Genomic DNA, 20842 nt, shown 5'->3' on the forward strand with positions numbered 1-20842 from the left:
ATCAATTTTATTTCTATTTTTATAGGTTTTAGTGCTGGCAAACTTCTTCATACAAATATGTAGATGGGACTTGAAAAAGTCATGTTAAACTGATGTCACTAAATTCTCTGAGTTCCTCCTGAGTTCCATGCCAAAAATAACATGAGTTATCTATCACCAAAAAAGTATTATAAATGATCTATTAAGTGATGATTCCCTTAGGTCCTTTTTCAATTTGACTGAAACTAAAGAATTGGAAAACTTATAGTTTGCAAAAGGAGTTGTTACCTAATCATTACAATCATTCACTTTCTCAAATTTCTGGAAAGTCTTCAAAAAAGAGACTTTAAAAGGACTTAATAAAAGACTACCCGTTACTATTTCACAACTGCTTTATGGAAGCAGTTTGTTCAAATGAATCATGTTTGGGGGGAAATTAAAGCATTAAAGTTTTTATAAAAATTTACAATTCAACAAGTGTTGATTATTTTATGTATTTTTATCCAAATCTTGAATAGATTGCATCTTTGAGCTTCTTAGAGGACCTGCTTATTGCACCTTATTTAAAGAGAGGTGTGATTGGTTGGAGGTCAAGGATATTTTTTCATGCCTAACAACTGCTTTATGGATACCTTGATACATGGAATAGAATATGATGAACAGTATACACGAGTATTATAATGACTGGAGAGGTGTATTCCTCCAACATAAATTTACAAATTGCTCTTCTTATTTATATATCAGTATATATTTATATATACTACTCTCCTTCAAATTATTCTAAGCAATATATAGTTTTCTTATTATAAATGGGATTTCACTGCATTTTTTAAACAATGTTTTTCTATACAAATTTATTGATTTTTAATTATTTACCTTGCCACCTTACAAATCTATATATAAAAGCCTAAGTGACCATTATGACTGGTCAGCTGAACCACTGGTCACTATGACGCATACTGACCATCAAGGGGCAGACACTCAATGAAGGAACTGCCATCTGGTGGTCAGTGTGCTCCCATTGCCAACCTCCAATGTCCTGGGCCAGCCAATTGCCCATAGTCCCTCCCCCAGGCTGGCCAGCCCCAGACCACTGGCCAGGCCAAGGGACCCCACCTGCGCACGAATTCATGCACTGGGCCTCTAGTCTGTCTTATAACTTTTTCCATAGTTAATGATTTATTTTCATTTAACCGCTTCCATAATTTTAAAAAATTATAAATATCAGGTAATAGAAAATTTCACAACCACTAACATTATTCTATGTATAGTATAGTAGAACTGGTTTACTTTACATATTTATTAAATAATTACTTAAATCTAAAAATCCATAATACCCAGGAATGCTATCTTGCATTGTTACATGAATTGAAACACTACCCCACACCCTCAATCATCAACACATGCAAATAGCTTTACACAGGTGCACATACACACACACGCAAATGCCATGGGTTTAGGGCTAAATGTCAAAAATAATCTCAGTAACTAGAGAACATGAAAGAAAGAAATGTGTGATTAGCCACTTCCTATTGCTGAGCTGTGGCCTTCCAGATGGCTGCCTTTGATTCTAAGCCAGTGCTTCTCAGGGTCAGTAGACTTGTTCACCTTTGCTTCTCCATAAAAGGAGTGGAAAATTCCCAGGAAGTTGGGAACCAAGCAGAGTTTCCATATGCTGTGTTCTAGTATCTAAGCATGCACTTTGCTTTATTTATTTACTTACTCATTCACTCAAAATGTATTAATGCTTACTCCAAGTCCATGTGCTGTGTAGTGGAGGTATAACAAAAAAAAGACCCCAGTCCCCAAGATGCAGTTTCTATCTCTTGACTTTTTCTGAAATACTTAGAAATTGTGCTTATTTGCCTTTTGCTTTTTGTTTTTCATTATACCTTTTCTTTTGAGATCATTATAGTGTCACAAGCAGTACGAAATAATACAGAGAGATCCCCTATATCATTTTCCTAGTTTCTCCCAAAGCTAACATCTTGCAAAAACTATAGTGTAATATCCCAACCAGGATATTATCATTGATGCAGGAAAGATACAGAGCAGCTCCATCACCCCAAAGACCCATAGTATGCTCTTTCCTCCTACCTGAACTAGCTCCTTTTACCTCTTGCCAACCACTAATCTATTCTCCATTTCCATAATCTTGGAGAACTTTAAGATATTATGTGAATATTCCTCTAAAGCAGAGGACGAGGAATGAAGAACACTGCCTTGATTCTGCCAGGTGAACATAGAATTCAGGTTCCTCATTTTGCCTCCATTGATAAGTATATGTATCCAGGGTTCTCATTACCACTGGATGTGGATGGAAGTTCTTGCTAAGCTGCCACTGATACCGTGTTTCCCCGAAAATAAGACACCCTTCGAAAATAAGACTTAGCGCATGGAAAGATAAGACATCCCCTGAAAATAAGACCTAGCGCAACTTTGGGAGAAAAAAATTAATATAAGACACTGTCTTATTTTCGGGGAAACAGGGTAGCATCCTGGCTAGGAGGGCTGGGAGGGCCTCTTTGTGGCTCCTCACATGGCCTCCACTAACACTGCAAGGCTGTGACCTCTTTGCTGGTTGGTGGTGGAAGTCCTGACTCTCCTTCCATAACACCGTTAAAATGGGAGCCCTTGTTACTTCTGGGTGAGTGTGGAAGTGAGACACAATCCTCACCCCTATGGTCTCCGATAGCATAAAGGACCCCTCTGTCTACTTAATCTTCTCTGATAGCACTCGGGCAGAGTCCCTGGCATGCTCACTAGAGCTTTGCAAGAGTAGAAGTCTAGGTTCCACTTAGCCTCTGCCTGGTATGGCTGAGGTTGGACCACAGTTTTTCTGTGATGTTTAGCTAGAGGAGAGGAGTTCAGAGGTTTTTGTCTAAATGTGATCTATCTTGGGAGGCTGCTCTTTTCTTCATCCTTTTGTTGTTTGGTTTTTGGGGTGTTTTCCCCATTCGCATTCATGCTTTGGGATTGCCAACTTCTTCTCTGAGTCTGGGATATGCATGGAAGAAGGAAGCTCAAAGAGCACACAATCGTGAAGGTTCTTGGGTATCTAGTTCCCTCACTGCCTTCTTTTATGCCACTTTCTGTTTATTTTATATATAATGTATGGGGCTTCTAGTTGTACTTAGTAGGAAGACTAAGAAAAGTTTATCTACTTCATCTTTTTGAGAACAGACTCCTCTGCTTTTGTGTGCATTTCTTCTCTGTGGACAGGTTTTTCCTGGTGCTCTCAAATCCAACAGTGACACTGCTCTGTGTGTGTTGATTAGGAATAGCCTTTGTGGAAGCATAGTGATCTTCATTTATCATATATCTTATGCCCCATGATGACTTTTGTAAGAATTACGGAGGAAAACATAAACACAATTAAGCAAAAACATTACTTAATCATAGCTCAAAGTTCTTAAATCATCCTTATCTGTAGGGATATATGGGAGTGAGTGAAATATACCATGTGCTTGAAAATGAAAAATTATATCCTTCAAAATATTTTTCCAGAAAGTATCCAAAATGATCTTAATACACACCCTAGCTGAAAACATTGTCATTGTTATTGTTTTAAGAATAAACTCGAAGCTTTGCAATTTTATTTACACACACATTATTCAGAAAATAATCCACACATTTTAATATGGGAGGGGAAAAAATTACTAGCTGAGTGGAGTACTTCAAGGTGCAATAGATTAGACCACACAGAATGGATCATTTTGAATCAGGTTTTATGGACACTACAGAAGGAAGTCATTTAAATATGTTTGTTGGCTCCTTTAACTATTTATCAAAGATCTTTTAGATACTTTGGAAAATATGATTGCTGTATAGTACTTGCTTTAAAGTAGCTTATTATGAAAAAAAAAAAAAACAACCTGTGATTACTAGAAAGAAGTCAGAATGTGTGTCATGAACTAAGAACTGTGGTTAATGCAATTCTAAGCAAGTGATGTTAAACAAAAATAAAAGTGATTGGAATATATGATATACAGAATGCTAAAGCTGTTCAAAAAATATTGACATTTAGTTACGGAGGTGATGGGATTTGAACTGAGCTTGAAAGATAGAATTTGGACAGTTAGAAATGGGCTATAGTATTGTGGAGAAAGGAAAGTGCAGACTTGTGATGGGGACTGGAGATAGCTTCTGTAAGTGGGAAAACAGGCTAATATATGAACATGATGGTATTTGAGGGCAGGAAAGGAAAGGGGTGGGGACCAGACTGTTCTGGGACTTAAATTCTCGGTTCCAGAGATGGCCTCTGGTTATTGGGCAACTGCAAACCATTGAAGATGTTTGAGCAGGAAAGTGGCATGATCAGAGCCTTGTTATAAGAAATGTAATTTGGCATCTGTGGCCAGAAAAAGAAGAGGTTGTGGGTATGGAGGTTACAGGATTAATCAAGTCATAAAATAATGTTTTAAATTAATGTAGCAATAAAGGACATGGAAAACAGCAACTGTTAGAATCCACCTTTCCGAACCCCCAAAGGCCTTAAAGTCTTACAGAAGTGAGGTGGAGGCGATGAGGAAAGGAAATACCAAAGGCAACTAGGGCCTGAGACTTTACTCATAACTTACCACTCTTTTATTTTTAAAATAATTCTTTTTAAAATATATTTATTTTTATTGATTTCAGAGAGGAAAGAAGAGAGAGAGAATGTGCGAGAGAAAGAGGTTAATGAGGAGAGAGAGCTGACTTCTGTATGTTCCCTACCAGGATCACGCCCACAACTCAGGCTTATATGTGCCCCAACTAGGAATCAGACAGTAACCTTCTGGTTCTTAGGTCAATGCTCAACCATTGAGCCACGCAGGCTGGGTATAACTTACCCACAGGGAGAGTTAAATTAAGACCCACAGGGAAACAAATGTGTCAACACCGAACTATACTCAGAACCTTCCTTTCTTTCTGACTGCTAAGTTCAAGAGTTATTAGGTCCAATGTGCAGCAGTGTTCTTGTTCCTCAGGACAGGCTGATACTCAGCAGCTGTGCATCAGTACAGTGGTAAAAGTTGATACAATATTGAAGTACTTACGTACTGGTGGGTAAAGAGCTGCTGCCCTGAGCCCCTCGAATGCCCCTTTACTGACACAACCCCTTTTCTAGGTTCATTGGCAGTCCAGCATTTGGCAGAGAGGCGGGCTTGCAGAACTCTGCTTCATGCCACCCCTCTGTCTGTTTCTCATTGGCCAAAGGCCGTGCCATTCTGGGCTGTAACACTCTGACTATTACTCCTACTCTGGTGGAAGTTTCTCCCATCAGGCTCTCAGGCCCTTTTGCAAATAAACTTCTGTTGGGCCTACACACGTCTGAATCTCCACTCTGGGTTTAAGTAGAAATGCTATTACCCTGAAATTCACAGGACTTCACATTTAAATAATGATCAGTTGGTAGTTTTAAAACCTGCAATGCCCAGTGCTAATGTGAGTACAGTAAAACGCTTACTTTTATTCCTGGTGATGGGAATGTAAAATAATATGAGAATGAGCTATTGAGTTTAAAATTTTTTTTCATGTATTAATCCTTAACATATGGAAGTTAACTGCTGATGCATCTTCTTTTAGACACAGTCTTCTGAGGGTTTTGGTGTTTGGTTTTTGATAGACTCATCCTAATCCATCAGGAATCTTTTTAGTCTGAGCAGGTGTTTAGGTTTGCAACATGGTGTCCTGCAGCTAGTGCCATTTGCTGCTATGGCACCCCAGTTGCTCAAATTCACAGTTTTCCCCCAGTAGTCTGTATTCCAGCCAAATGAGCTAAGCAATCTCAGGGTGATTGGCAGAATGCTAATTCATTTCACACAGATTTGGATATGCAGGATCCAGGGCAGTTACAATTCATTGATGAAAATAGAAAGCATTTTGTCTGTCTAATAAAAAAATAAAAATAAAAACCTCCTTGTATGTACGTCTAGGTTCTTGACTCTTATATTATACTCTAAAGGCCCGATGCACAAAATTCACACAAGAGTAGGCCTTCCTTCCTCAGCTCCCGGCACTGGCTTCCCTCCGGCACCCAGGACCCAGGCTTCCCTTGCAGCCCCAGCTTTGTCCAGAAGGTGGTCTGGAAGGACATCTGTTCTAATTAGCATATTACGCTTTTATTATTATAGATATTATTATTATAGGACATATTGGCTCAGCTTTGGAGAAATTGTTTCTCTTCGAGTGCAGTGGATTCCTGTGCTCAAAATAGTGCCAAGGGGGAGGGGAGTGGGATGACTGGATAAAGAAGGTGAAGGGATTAGCTAAAGAACCTTAGACAGAGACAGTAGTGTAGTGAAGGCCAAGAGAAGGGAGGCAGGGTGGGTGAAGATGGGCAAAGAGGGTGGAAATGGCGGACATCTACAGTAGTGTCAACATTAAAAATTTTTAATAAAAAAACAAAAATCCTAGCACAACTGTTTGTAGGAACAACTTTCTTATTCAGAACAAATCCACAAGGTTGAGAAGCATAATGTGGTAATAATAAAGAGCCTTTCTTTGGGGACCCAGGAATTTGCTTGTGCCTTACTTAGGTATACTAGAAGCTAGGGCTTTTAAGTTGCACAACTCCTGGATACTTTTGTAGTCTACTGAATGACTACCTTGGAGTTGTGTAGGGCACTGCCTATGGGCAGCTGATGCCACTGGTTCTTTATGCAGGGAATAGAGGCTGTTAATATTTATAAATTTTTTAAATGAATCTTGGATTATGAATTGGAAAGAATTTAATGAAATTAAAGTTATTGTATAATATAATATTAACTAAAATAGTCGTTTAAGGACTTGATATTTAGTGGGTAGGATAGATTACAGAGAATGAAGACTTATTTGTATTTTACATGTTCCAAACTTATTGATGTTTTAATTTACTACCGCCAAAGAAATGAGTTATTAGTTGAAGAAAAACCTAATGTTAGCTTCAAGAATCACACTTCCAGTAATAGTAGCTGGTAACTGCCAAGATGTTTCTGAAAAGAGAAAGTGCTTATTTTAACAACAACAAAAACAGCAATTAAGAAATAATATTTGGTTCATTTCCAGGAAGGAAACATTTCATATTAAAAGGGGAAAAACATACTCTAGCCATTTACCATCACTTGTGGGACTTGTTCAAACCACAGTCTATTTCATCTTTTCACTTTTGCCTGGTTTTAGATGAGGAATTTTCCCCCTTTAGAAATAGAGAGTTTGATTACACCTATCCACCAGAATTATGCAATGCTTTTAAATAGTTCTCAAATCTGTTTTCCATTATCATTATGAATTTCACAATATATTTCCAAATGTGCTTTTGTATATTTTTATCCAAAACACTGTTCTCCAGTGTTGTAAATTCCTGATTACTCAAAAGGTTTTGGAGAGTAAGAGTAACATTAGTTCCTTTTTGTGTAATATTATTTTAAAATAAATTATAAAATCTGTACACATATTCTGGCTGCTAATGTGAAAGGTATTTTTAACTTTTCAGTGTTTTTCTATTTATAGAATCACCAAATGTTAGCCTTGGAAATTTCATAGACATCACCAATTGTAACTTCTGTATTTTGTAGGAAAAGAAAACAAAGTCACTTGCCAGTGACCCACAGCTTGTTAGTGGGAGAATCAAGATTGCAACTCAGTTGTCTTGACTCCAAGACCCATGTTCTTTGCTTCACCCTGTTGTTAGTTTCTCTGACTTCAGTCCTCCTTCCAACCAAACCCACCGTCCACCTTCCAACAGAGCTTGTTCCCCTGCCCTCCTTTGACTGATTGGCTGCTGACTCAGGCTCTGGGATGACTAATGGTTGGGGTCAGAAAACTGGAAGATTGAACTTCCAAGAGCATGTTGGCCACTAAAAGAGAGAGACAAGTGCTCATGTCACTACAGTGTGACGTGTGCCAGAGCAGAGGTAAGGGTAACGTACTCTGCAGGACAGATAGAATGACTGATGAGTTTGATACTCTTCCATCACCTTTGTTTCTAATGCTTTCTGATATTTCTTCTATTTTCCTATGTTTTTGACCTTTGTCCTTTTCCCCCTCCCCTGATTTGGAGGTTACGCATTCTTTTTCTGTTCATGCTTATGTGTATTTTTATGTGCAAATTTGGAGCTATGATTTTCTTTCAGTTTTATCACCTTGATGTATATGGGAAGAAATGAGACCATTACCTTCTTCATCTTCTCACCCATCTCCAAATTTCTCTAATATTTTAAACCTTTCTTCTTTATATTATACAAAGATGATTATTTTCTTTCTTGGAGCACATGCCCTTCTTTATAACAAGGGGCTTTATTTGATATTCATTCTCACAGTTATGTTAGTAAGAGATTTGGCAATGTTCCACTAGTTGCTTAATCTCAAGCAATTTATTGTCATTTCCCCCATATCTGAGTTCTTTATTATCAATCAATGAAATACATCTTTATTTCCAGAAGTCATACATATCCTCGAATGTCTTTCTCTTTTCTCATATTTACCAATAACTTGCTCAGATGTGGAATTGGGAGCTTATAATATTCTCCCCATGTATCTGTATATCTTTTTCCTGGCATATGTTTTTGTACAGGAAAAATGAAATATCAGTTTGATTGTCCAATTTGTAAGTAACTTGTTTTTCTTACTAGATGCTTGTAATACTTTTCTTTATCCTGGGTGTAAATCACTTTTTTATTAATTTTGCCTGTAATTTGATGAGGTATTTTTTTTTTATCTCTTGAGCTTCAGGTAAGGAATAAATACTTGCATTAATATCACAACTATTGCTGAAACCGGTTTGGCTCAATGGATAGAGCATAGGCCTGCAGACTGAAGGGTCCCAGGTTCGATTCCGGTCAAGGGCATGTACTTGGTTTCAGGCACATCCTCAGTGTTGGGGGGGGGGGGGGGGGGGTTTGCAGGAGACAGCTGATCCATGTTTTTCTCTCATTGATGTTTCTAGCTCTCTATCCCTCTTCCTTCCTCTCTGTAAAAAATCAATAAAATATATATATATTTTTAAAAAAATATCACAACTATTACTTCTCCTGAGTCTGCTCAGTTCTGTTGTTCTAGAACTTTACGGCTTCGTTTAACTGCATCCAATGATAATTTTAATTTTTGCTATTACAGCGTATATTTTCTTTTCCAGTTGTGCATTTACTCCAGTTATCATTTTCTCCTACATCTGCTGGTTTCTGTTTAAAGGAGATCATGTATTTTTGCATCTTCTTGAGGGTCTGCACAAATATTTACTGAACTTTTTCTAGAAAGAAATATTCAGTAACATGAATAATTCAATATTTAATAATATGCTTTGAAGCAGTGTTCCCTTTCTGCTGAAGCATTTTGCATATTATCATAATTATTTTTAAAATGTTTCTTAAATAATAATAAATTGATCTAATTCTAGAATTTTCTACTATATGTCATGCAAAAATATTATCTTCTGTTTTAAAATACAATCAAGAATTTGAGAATGTTATTTTTCTAATAATTAAACCTTGACTCTCAATAATGATAATTTATATTTTTAGCATATAATAATGGTTAGGACAGGAAACCTTGGTTTGAGGCAAGCACATGTAGTAGTAAAAAACATTGCCCTTTGGGCCCTAGCTGGTTTGGCTCAGTGGATAGAGTGTTGGCCCTCGGACTGAAGTGTCCCAGGTTCAATTCTGCTCAGGGACATGTACCTCTCAATCCCAGGCCCTGATTGGGACTGTGTGGGAGGCAATCAATGAGTGTGTCTCTTTCACATCGATGTTTCTCTCTCATTGTTTCTCCCTTTCCCTTCCACTCTAAAAATCAGGTGAGGATTACCAAAAGAAACCCAAACAAACAAACAAAAATGGCCTCTGGGTACAGATGATCTGGGTTCAAATTCCAACTCTTCCACTTACTCAGTGTGCAACTTTGGCCATGATTAACTTCTTGGTGCCTTATTTTTCTCATCTATAAAATGAGATGAATAGTACTAGTTACTTCATAGATCCTTAAGATTTAAAAGGTAATATGTAGAATAGTCCTTGGGACATAATAAATGTTGCCTAAATATTTTCTTTAAATTACAACTGCATCCTTTATTTCAATTTTATTGTAAACCTTAAAAAATAAAGTCTTTAAAAAAATAAATTAGCCACATCTTATTGCCCAGAAACAGACCTTAAACAAATAGCAATAGAGAGAGACTATGCTACCATTTAAAAATATTTGACTTGCTAATTAAGAGCAAGATTCATGTAATTTTGAATTTCTGTCATAAAAATTCACCAATAAATCAATGTTATGGTCTAAACAAAAATTCTAGTTCTGTCACTTACTAATTGAGTAGCAGTCAAATCTTCACATCTCTTTAAGCTTCCATTTTCTAATCTTTAAAATTGTCATAAAACTATTACATTATGCATTCAGTAATAACATATTGTAATTATTAATGTTACTTACTAAAACTGTGAGGATTAATTGAGCTTATATAAGATGTCATCATAGTGGTGCACATTACTTAGTTGCTATTGTTTTTAAATAATCAAATGCATACTTGACTGAGCTACATTTAATTGACTTAACTGAGCACTGCCAGTCCCTTTATCCCACAATTTCTTCATTATTGAATTCTTAACTTTGAGTTATTTTACAGATATGTGACTCCAGAGAGAGTACGTGACAAATTCAAAGCCGTGTTGTCAGTGCCAAGGGAGGCTATGAAGCAAGGTCAATTAGATCCTGCTTTTAATCTTTTTTCTTTTTTTTCTTCAGCCTGGGGAAAGCAAGGTTCTAACTCTTGTTTCTTCAAAGGGCCTATTTCCCATCAGTTGAAATATCTTCCTCAAGCCCTTCACTTTCTCCTGTCCTTTGTCAAGGGCTCCGAACAGAAAGTATGGGCTTAGTGCCTTTTGCATATCTGCTGGGAGAGGGTGCGGGTGGTACAGCTACACAGGAGGTGGGGGGGGGGGCAGAAATGGAATATAGAGCATACCTATTATGGCATTTTTTTATGCATCCAGTGTCATTCATTTCTTTTAGTCCCTTTATATGCATTACTATTTGGAGTTTCCCCACAAAAAAGCTCAGACATATCATGCTCTCTGTGTTGTAATTGTAACTAATTGTGGGACAGAAGAGGCCACTTCATAACCTGCAAATAACAAATTCCACCATTCTTTAGAAAACAAAACAAAAGAAGTGGCAAACGTCCTTTCTTGAATTATATGATTTTTACTATGAAAGGCTGTTGTTCGGTTTTTCCTTTCTAATTAGTCTCAAAAATGTTGCTAATTATCAATTGATGCACCACATGAAACGGACTTCTCTGGCCTGCCCTCAGCTTGCCCACCAGGGACATTCAAACCAGAAGGTGTGCCAGGGGGCATCAGCACTTGCCTTCCATGTCCTGATGAAAATCACACCTCTCCACCCGGAAGTACGTCCCTCGAGGACTGCGTCTGCAAGGAGGGCTACAGGGCTTCCGGCCAGACCTGCGAGGGTAAGCCTGCCCCATTGGCAAACAGGAAATAGCAAAGTGGGTCTCTTGGAGGGATAGGATGCTGGTATTTTCATCCAATTCATTTCAAAATGATCTTTAGTACTTCTTTCTCTAATCATATCTGGGTGGGGGGAGACCTTGCTCTTATTAAGGTGCATTTCTTATCACTGAACACACCTATTTCTTGCTCCAGAGAAAGGAGATCTGAGCCAGGGGTAATATAACTATGAAACCAGAAAGATTTACCCACTTGGAAAAGTTCTAAATTAATCTAAAAGGAAAAAGTCAAATATTTTAATGACAAATTCGAGTAACAAAAGAACAAGTTTGGGCCCTGGTGATAGTTAAATTCATTTAAAGAAAGTGTTTTTATAAGTGTCTTAGTGTTATTAATATCAAAAATTAAAAACATTTAATTAGCCTATAACATATACAAGAAGCTGTGACTCTTGGGATTTGAAGCAGACACCCCTTTGCTGGCCTTATTGGTTTTTATTTGATGCCACCTTATTTAAGAAAGAAAATAGCTAATAGCGTAGGAAGGATAAAAACTAGAAAATTTTGTATCCACATATGTATCAAAATATGTAAAAAAATGTTTTAAGCATACCAAATAATATTTCATTTGTTTTTAAATTTTAAGTGGGAGTAAATACCTAATGGAAGTGAGATATATGGGTTCTTCCAGATACAGTCGGCACTTAGAAATTCAAATGCAAGTGGGAATTCTGTGGGTAAATTAGCCGTATCTATAAATGAAAGAAGTGTGTGGGGTCTGACGTCACCCTACAATTGTCCCCCAAAAGTGAAGGATAGTGGATGCTTTCTAAGCTAACTTTGCTTCTTCATTTTACTTTTATAAACGTTAGTTGTGCACTGCCCTACCCTGAAGCCTCCAGAAAACGGTTACTTTATCCAAAACACTTGCCACAACCACTTCAATGCAGCCTGTGGGGTCCGATGTCACCCTGGATTTGACCTCGTGGGAAGCAGCATCCTTTTGTGCCAGCCCAACGGTTTGTGGTCTGGTTCAGAGAGCTCCTGCAAAGGTATGCGGATTGCCAGTTCACATTGCTTATTGATTGTCTTGCTTGAGTTTCTTGACTTAAACTCTAATGGACCAGTAAGTTCTTTGTTTCTTTTAATTTCGTCGACCACAGACCACAGAAAGAAAAAAAATTATAGAAAGTTTGAAGTTAGAACTACTAAGTTCAATTGACCACATCATTATGAATCATGCCTTTGTAATTCTTCTGTGAACGAGCAAAGGAAGGGCCTGCCTGGGAAGGAAATGGACAGGTTACCCCAAACCTCAGATTTTAAGCAGCCAAGACTGGGTGCCAGGGGAAGTTTGGGGATGATCAGAGAGGGGATTTTGATGCTTGCTGTGATTGCAGGACTTAAAGCACCATAGCAATAGCCTGCAGTAGGAGCAATGAGCTAACTCATCCATCTCTAACCTGCACTTGGAATAGCATCCTAGAGAAAGTGTGAATTTGCTAAAGTGAAACCTCAAAGATCATAGTCAGGCCCATAGAAAAGGGGACAGTAACTCAGGTAGGACCTAAGGATCCCACATGAAATACAGGGAAACACCAAACAGAATGGTACCTCAATTCCAATCTTGCCATTTCTTAGATCAACTTCCCTACTTGTTACAACTGTTGCACAGGCAGCGTCCTAAGGTTTCACCAGTAGGGTTGGAAGAGAAAGCTATCAAAGAAAAGGTAAGAGGGGAGCAAGGTGCAGGACTTGAGAATCCCTGCCCATGAAGCTGCTGAAGACAGTATTCACCCCCTATCTAGGGCTGCCAGATGAAATACAGGACCCCCAGTTAAATGGGAATTTTAGATAAACAACAGATAATTATTTAGTATAAATAAAATACCAAATTTGGGACCTACTTATACTAAAAATTATTTGCTGATTTTTGTGAAATACACATTTAATAGATATCCTAATTTGTGGCTTTTTGTTGCTGTTTTCTGAATCTGGCAACCTATCTCCATCCCCTTGGCACCCTTTGGCAATACAGCTGAGAATTTGACTGTGCCCAGACCCCCCCATCGCTCAGCTCACTGGATTAGGGTAAGGAGTGCTGTCTTCTGGTCTCTTGGCTCCAGCACCCAGAAGGGAAGCCCACCACCCCAACAGAGGTCATATGTAAACCCCAGGAGACCTCTGTTTATTTTTATCAGCTACTTATATGAACCCATTTATAAATGTGGATTTGCCTAAATCAGGTCCTAGTCCAGATTCTCATTTACATCTGCGAAAAGACAAGAAAAAAAATGAAGAAAATCAGAAATTTGAACAAAGGAGATCTGAAAGAAATGGAGGAAACAAGGAATCTCAAAGGCAATTACATTACTAAAATAAGACCAGAATTCCAAGAAATTGAATAATCTGTGCACAAAAATATTTCTTAGAAAACAAAAAGATGGCTGACACAATGATTGGACATAGTTAAGAGTCAAATTAATAAATTAGAAAATCAGCTCATGAAATTCTGAAAATAGGGGAAATTTTCAAAGATTAAAATAAAATATATAAAAGTCTAAAGAGACATGATAATAGTCACAGGAAATAGACTCTTCTTGTATTAGGAATCCAGAAAGAGAATGAAGTGGAGAAGAAACCCTAACAGATTACATAATATATCCCTAATCAGAAATCTTGAAATTTACGCAATTAAAAATCTTTGATGTTCAGTTTAAAATCACTATGTGCCAGAAAAAAAAAATCTTTAAAACATATCCATGTCTGGAAGTAATCTTAATGAAATTTCTGAATGCCCTGGAAAAATAGAAACTTTTGCCCCTTACTAGCCATTCCAAATATTAGAAGACCAAGAAAAACAGTAGACTCTATATCTCTAAACTCAGACAAGCTGCATTTTATATGGGAAGACTTTTCAGTCACATGATTTCTAATGGTAAAAAGTCACATCCCATTACTGAAAAAGTTAACCATAGAAAATCTTAGTCAATAATATTATAACTCTGTATGGTACCAGGTAGGGACTGGAAATATCAGAGGGAATACTTTGTAAAATATGTGATCGTCTAACCACTATGCTGTACACTCAATGCTAATACAAAAATAATATTGAATACAAACTGTAATGGGGGGGGGGAGAAAAAGACATTTAAATTTAAAAGGAATATTCTTATAAAGTCAACAGTTAAATTCCAAAGCCCTTATTGTAAAGGTTGGAAGACATTACATTTTAACTTTCACTTACTGGCCTTTTAAAGAGAGTGAAAAAAGCAGATGGACAACCCCCATAGGATAAGGACGGGCCCTTTCTCTTTGTCCCCCACAGTCCACATTCTACCCTAGCATCCAGAAGACATGGCCACACCCTCTCAGGAAGCCACCCCTTTGTTCACACAGCTTTGATTGTTCTATCATCCTGCCTTTGCTCTTGGTTCCCATGTAGAAATCCTCCCTGTTGCTAACCTCCTGGGCTTAGAGGGCCAGTCCTCCACTCATTCTAGCCCTTGTGTCAGGGTCAGTCAGGAAAGCACAGGAAATACACCATGCACGTTGGGGGATAAAAGACTGCTTTAGGAATCAGACCTCACACAATTTTGGAAGGAGCTGGAAATTGAAATTCCAGAAGAGATATTGGAGTATCAGAGAAGTTCACTGCCAGCCCAGTATGAGAATTCAAGCCGTCCAGCTGCTGAAATGGAACCACAAGGGAGAAATGTGTTGGAGAGTCTAAGAGAAGCTTTGCCTCTGTGTAGCCACATCCTGATGCTCTACAGCCACGAACCTGGCCGGCCATGAACTTGGGGCCACCTTTGGTTAATAGGGTCAGCAGTCAGGATGTGGGATGGAAACAAGCTGGGACCCATAGGACATGTCTGCATTTGTCTATCATTGAGTCTAGATACAATGGTCACTCTTCCTCCTACCTTCCAAATCTAGTGAAAGTTTTTTTGATCAACCCTTACCTGATCCACATAAGGGGATTCTGACAAGGTGTTTCTTAGCTGAGCCAACTTATTACAATACAGACCACCACACTTACTTTTATTACTTGTCTATCACCAGCTAGCTAGAGTTCATTATGAGCACAGAATGTACCTTTTCCCCTTCAATTCTTGCTTATTCCTCTGGTGAATGATTGAGAACTTGAACAAATACACATATTGATAAGTACATTGATAAATAGACACCTTGATGATATGCTTGTGTCACTTCCTTTTATGCATTTGCATTTTTTAAATGCAGGCTTGTTCTCTTTTATATTATTTGAGTTGATATCCTATTATTAAATAAAAGAATGGCAATCAAAGGAGATATGGTACAGGACCATGGATATTCTTAAGATCCCTTCAATTTCACTCTCAAGCACTACCTACCTTTCCAGGGTAAAAGGTTGTCCTGAATGGAGATATTTCCTAGTCAGACTCTTTCTCTGGCTCATCATTAGTGGATTTAATTACTTAACTGTTCTATGAAACAGCATATTTCATTAATTCTAACACACTTTCCCCCACGTCCAAATATCTTTAAAACTGGGATGCATCTTATAGTGGCATTATGTGTTTATAGATATTATCATTTCTTTATTAGTGGCTCAAAATGATGGTGTACCTTACCATTGAGAAATCTGGGATTAAATTAAAAGTGGCCATTGTGTGGCCATTCACTTCTTTTCATGCTGGATAGTATGGAGAAAGTAATATTTTAAAGATCCAATTTAAATCTAATTATAAGGACAGAGAATAATTTTAGTGTATTTTTTTTCTTAAAAAGATTTATAAAATTGAGGCTTAAATGAAAGACCAGTGTAAAATATAAAGGCTTTTACACGTTTAATGTTACATCATTAATATTTTATAGTGTTAGATACTAATTAATTCCTATTCCTCTTATATACTCTTTATAAAGACATACTCTTTTTCAATTTTATCTGAATTATGCATTTCATTACCAACTTGTAGGGATTCTTTTGTGGCTTCTCAATAATAACTAGTTATACCACAACATCACAGTACATCAAATTTTGTGGAGGTATTTTTTTTTTTCTGAGAAAAAGGTTAAAATAACAATGAGAGTCCTACACTTCACATCAGATTTATTTTATTTTTAGTATAGATACTATCACAGTTTAAGATTTACAAAAAGTGTGTGTCTGGGAAAATCAAATTATCTTTTTAATGAAAACCAGAGCAAGTTCTTACATTGTCTACTACATAGTAGACTGTTCTCTAAAAAGACTGTATTTAAGGATTGCTTTAACATGAATGTAAGTCAAGAAACATTTTTAGAGTTTTTCAGCTGTTGAAATAAGAAAATATAAATGAAAACTAATAAATAAGCATGTTCCTATTAAAAATGATAATAAATGACCATTCTTGATTGACAAGGAGTATAAAATGTTGATGTCCAAATGGGAATTATAGAATCCTTTGTTTTCCCTGAGGAGCAATGAAAACTTATTAAAGCCAACATTTGAGAAGCAATATAATTTGTATGTGTATGAAACACCAAATGTAATTTACTCTCAGTACTCTTGAGAGATGTAAAACCATCTTGTCTTCGCTTGAAAAGTCAGAGTGATTAAAGCAATATATTGACTCCAAAATCAGTTGTTTAATATGTTTTTTTAGATTTTATGTATCATGATTATAGGAATTTATCTTATTTTTTAGTTTTATTGATTTCAGAGAGGAAGGAGAAGTAGTAGAGAGAGAAGAAATGCCAGTGATGCCCCGTGAATGCTCCCTACTGGGGATTTACCCCATACTATGGGCATGTGCCTTGACCAGGAGTCAATCAACCCTTCTACTTCATGGGTCAATACTCAACCACTGAGCCACACCAGCTGGGCAGGAATTTATCTTATTCATCCTTTAATCCTTCCTGGCACCTGGCATTATGCTACACATGATGGATACACTCAGTGAAAGTGAGAATGTGGAAGGCAAAATAACTTTGATAGACACATTTAATAAAGATTCTACTTATGTGATGGACACACTTAATAAAAATCCAATGTGGAAGGCAAAAGATTTCTATTCTGTTGTCATTGATAACTGACTTTTTTCAAACCATCCCAGGGACTGAAAAGCTAGGCTTTATAACTTCACCTAACATCTAATTCTTGAATTTTCTCAAAGGAACAATCAATCCTAAACATATATTTAATGCACCCAGTATTTATGCTCTGCCGACTAATATCATTTGAATGGGTTACTTCAGAGTATATTTTATTTTAAAAATGACTTTGGTTGAATATACACTGAATATTTGCCCCAGCTTTCTTCCCTATTACTCTAAAATTAAGCTTTCATCATAAATAAATATGTTTGATATTAAAAAATTTGAAAATGCAGAAAAGTAAAAGAAAGGAAAAAATACATCTTGTCCAGAGTCCCAATAAAACTGAACCCAAATCATTTTGTTCAAAAATGTCTAGAGATTGCTGTGTCACCTTCTGGCCTTTTGTGCTGTAATAGTGCCATCTGAGAGCAAACTTAACTTTGTTCCTTTGTAGGAGTTGTCTTTGTTTTTTGTATAATCCCTGATGCCATAGGATTATATCTGTAAACTATTAAAATGATTATACGCACCACCCTTTGACATATTCAACAGGAATCTATCTTCTTTCCCTCCTCATATCTCTGTGTATGACAGGGAGTCACATGCCTATACTTACACTATACTATGCTGGAGTACTATCCCTCATCTCTGTATTTTAAAACAAAAAAGGAGAAGGATGGGGAAAGCAAAAACTATTCTCTCAATTAAAAAACTTGTCCAGCCAAAACCGGTTTGGCTCAGTGGATAGAGCGTCGGCCTGGGGATTGAAAGGTCCCAGGTTCGATTCCTGTCAAGGGCATGTACCTTGGTTGCTGGGCACATCCCCAGTAGGGGGTGTGCAAGAGGCAGCTGATCGATGATTCTCTCTCATCAATGTTTCTAACTCTCTATCCCTCTCTCTTCCTCTCTGTAAAAAATCAATAAAATATATTTAAAAACAAAACAAAAACTTGTCCAGTCCCACACAACTTCAGCTCTTATCTTATTGACTATCATTCCTTGTGATGGAGGTGGGGAATTGTCTTCTAGCTGTGAATATTATTATGCTAAATAAACTAGGAAGAATGGTTCTGGGGTTGGCAAGAAACATTCTTCACCAGAGTAGCAAAAAACAAACAATTCAGTGTTAATGCCTACATCAAGATCAGCATCATAAACTACGATTTACAGTAAATGTCTGGGACAAGGGAGAGAAAATCCTAAAAGGACATGAGTTGTCGTCAGAGAATAGAATACTGGAATTTAAGATTGCAAGGGTTGGGCTGCTTTGCAGATCCTGGGATCATTAAAAAACTCAGGACATGCCCATGAGATCTGAGAACTGAGTTGCTCATCAACCTGGAATCTCTGTTCCCTTCCTTTTGTTGGAACACAGCCTGGGAAACACAGCCAAGGCCTTTGTCAAGCACCCCCTGTCTGTAGGCATCATCATCCATTTAGGTTAGGGTTGGGGAGTGTTGGGCCCTCTAACTCATTTAGTCTGGCTCTGCTAAGGCATTAGGGGTGACTTAACTAATGTCTGACCAAATATAGCAGGCTAATTTTTAAGTTGATAATTTTGTATGATCTGCAAATAATATTATAAATATCCAAATGGCCCTTGGAAGCAAAAAGGTTCCCCACCCTTGATTTAGGACCAGACTCCTATGTTTGAGTTTACCACCTATGGGTTGATGGCTGAACACCGTGGGATTGCTTGGGCAATGCATATGTAAAACACCGGCTATTAATTGTCTAGCACTAACTCAAAAAATAATGGTATGTTTTACTCTTTGCCATTTTAAGAAAAGGAGAAAAGGGCCTTTTCTTGCATGCAATGTGTCAGTGTTATTAAACATATAATTATCATTTTTGTCCTTATTCAGTAACAAGTGATCTAATAGTTTTCATTTTATATAGTAAGAACGTGTCCTCGTCTCCGCCAACCCAGACATGGCCACCTGAGCTGTTCCACGGGGGAAATGTCCTACAGGACAACGTGTTTGGTTACCTGCAATGAGGGGTACAGACTGGAAGGAAGTGCTAAGCTGACCTGTCAAGGAAACGCCCAGTGGGATAGTTTAGAACCTCGTTGTATGGGTGAGTTTTTGGAAGCTATGGCACCTTTCGTGATTCATTTCTCTTGCTCTCTGATTCCCCTGTTTTCTGTGAAGACCTCGAAGTAAAAATTGATTCATAATGACTATAGATACAAAATCATATATACAGATGCACAGAGATATAGGCATATAAATAAATGTTGTTTTGTTCCCCTCTACTGGTGAAATTCTAATTTTCCAAGTCACTGAAGTTTACAGCTTTAAATCTTTTTTTTTTTTAAGTGGGGCCAATTTTGGTGATTCTTTTTTTGTTGTTGTTGTGTTGTTTTTAAAGGAAATGCCATATAATTCCATCACTTTGTTAAACACAATTTACTTTTACCTTGTTGATGAACCAATGAATTATGAACCAATGAATCTTAAAATGGACCATAAAATTCATCCTATATTCTGCCCTTGTCCTTCAATACGAGCTGTGACATCTCGCTACTGCAGTTGGGTCCCGAATGAATAAATTTTGTAGCTTTTTTAGTTTTCTGCTTGTTATACACTGTAGATACAAATAACAATTGTTATAATAATATGATGAGATGTTGATAACAACTATTAGTGAAACCTTACTATGTGTCAGATACAGTAACCTAGGAGTATTAGCAGGTATGTAATGCTAATAAAAATATACTACTTCCCAAAAAGGGAGAAGAAGAACTACATGTATGGGAAAAAATTGAGATATGTCAGGATCTAAGATTGGAAAACTGGATGCTATAAATATGCCAGGTCATCCAAAATTGATTTACAGCTTTGTTCTAGTATAATCTAGTACTCGATTCGTAGGTGATCATAAGGGAAGGTGTGACCAGGAGGGACATTGGACTTACTAGGGGATTCATTTACAGTCGACCCTCTCTATGCAGTTTCAGAAACACTAATATTATCATACCGAGAAGAGATTATCTCTCTGATACAGAAGAATAACATTTATTATTAAACAAAGATTCAGTGCAGTAGCAATGCCATACCTACTGTTATAAGTACTGAAAGACATTGGTGTGACCAGCATTGTCGGGTAAAGAGAATGTGTGGGAACACAAAGAACATTCTCTCATTTCCTTATTCCTTACTGTAGAGAGCCAGTGCCCCACATTTCAGATGCCCAAAGGTGTCATCATAACCCCTCCCAGCTGCGGCAGGCAGCCAGCCAAACCTGGAACAATTTGTCAGCTAAGTTGCCATGAAGGATTCATTTTAGCTGGAGTCAGAGAAGAATTACGATGTACCACCTCTGGAAAATGGAGCACCAGAGTTCAGACAGCTGTTTGTAAAGGTAGGT

General features: G+C 37.4%; 1 protein-coding gene across 1 annotated transcript in view; it reads left to right on the forward strand.

Moving 5' to 3' along the window:
• Positions 1-20842, forward strand: part of SVEP1 (sushi, von Willebrand factor type A, EGF and pentraxin domain containing 1) — a 141808-nt gene that overhangs the window by 34685 nt on the left and 86281 nt on the right. Inside the window, exons 4-7 of the mRNA XM_036433048.2 lie at positions 11252-11410; positions 12280-12459; positions 19370-19549; positions 20639-20836. Of these exons, the coding sequence (XP_036288941.1) occupies positions 11252-11410; positions 12280-12459; positions 19370-19549; positions 20639-20836 (717 nt within the window). The remainder of the gene's footprint in view (positions 1-11251; positions 11411-12279; positions 12460-19369; positions 19550-20638; positions 20837-20842) is intronic.

Source organism: Pipistrellus kuhlii, unplaced genomic scaffold, assembly GCF_014108245.1.
Source record: "Pipistrellus kuhlii isolate mPipKuh1 unplaced genomic scaffold, mPipKuh1.p scaffold_m20_p_12, whole genome shotgun sequence".
NCBI classification, from domain to species: Eukaryota; Metazoa; Chordata; class Mammalia; order Chiroptera; family Vespertilionidae; genus Pipistrellus; species Pipistrellus kuhlii.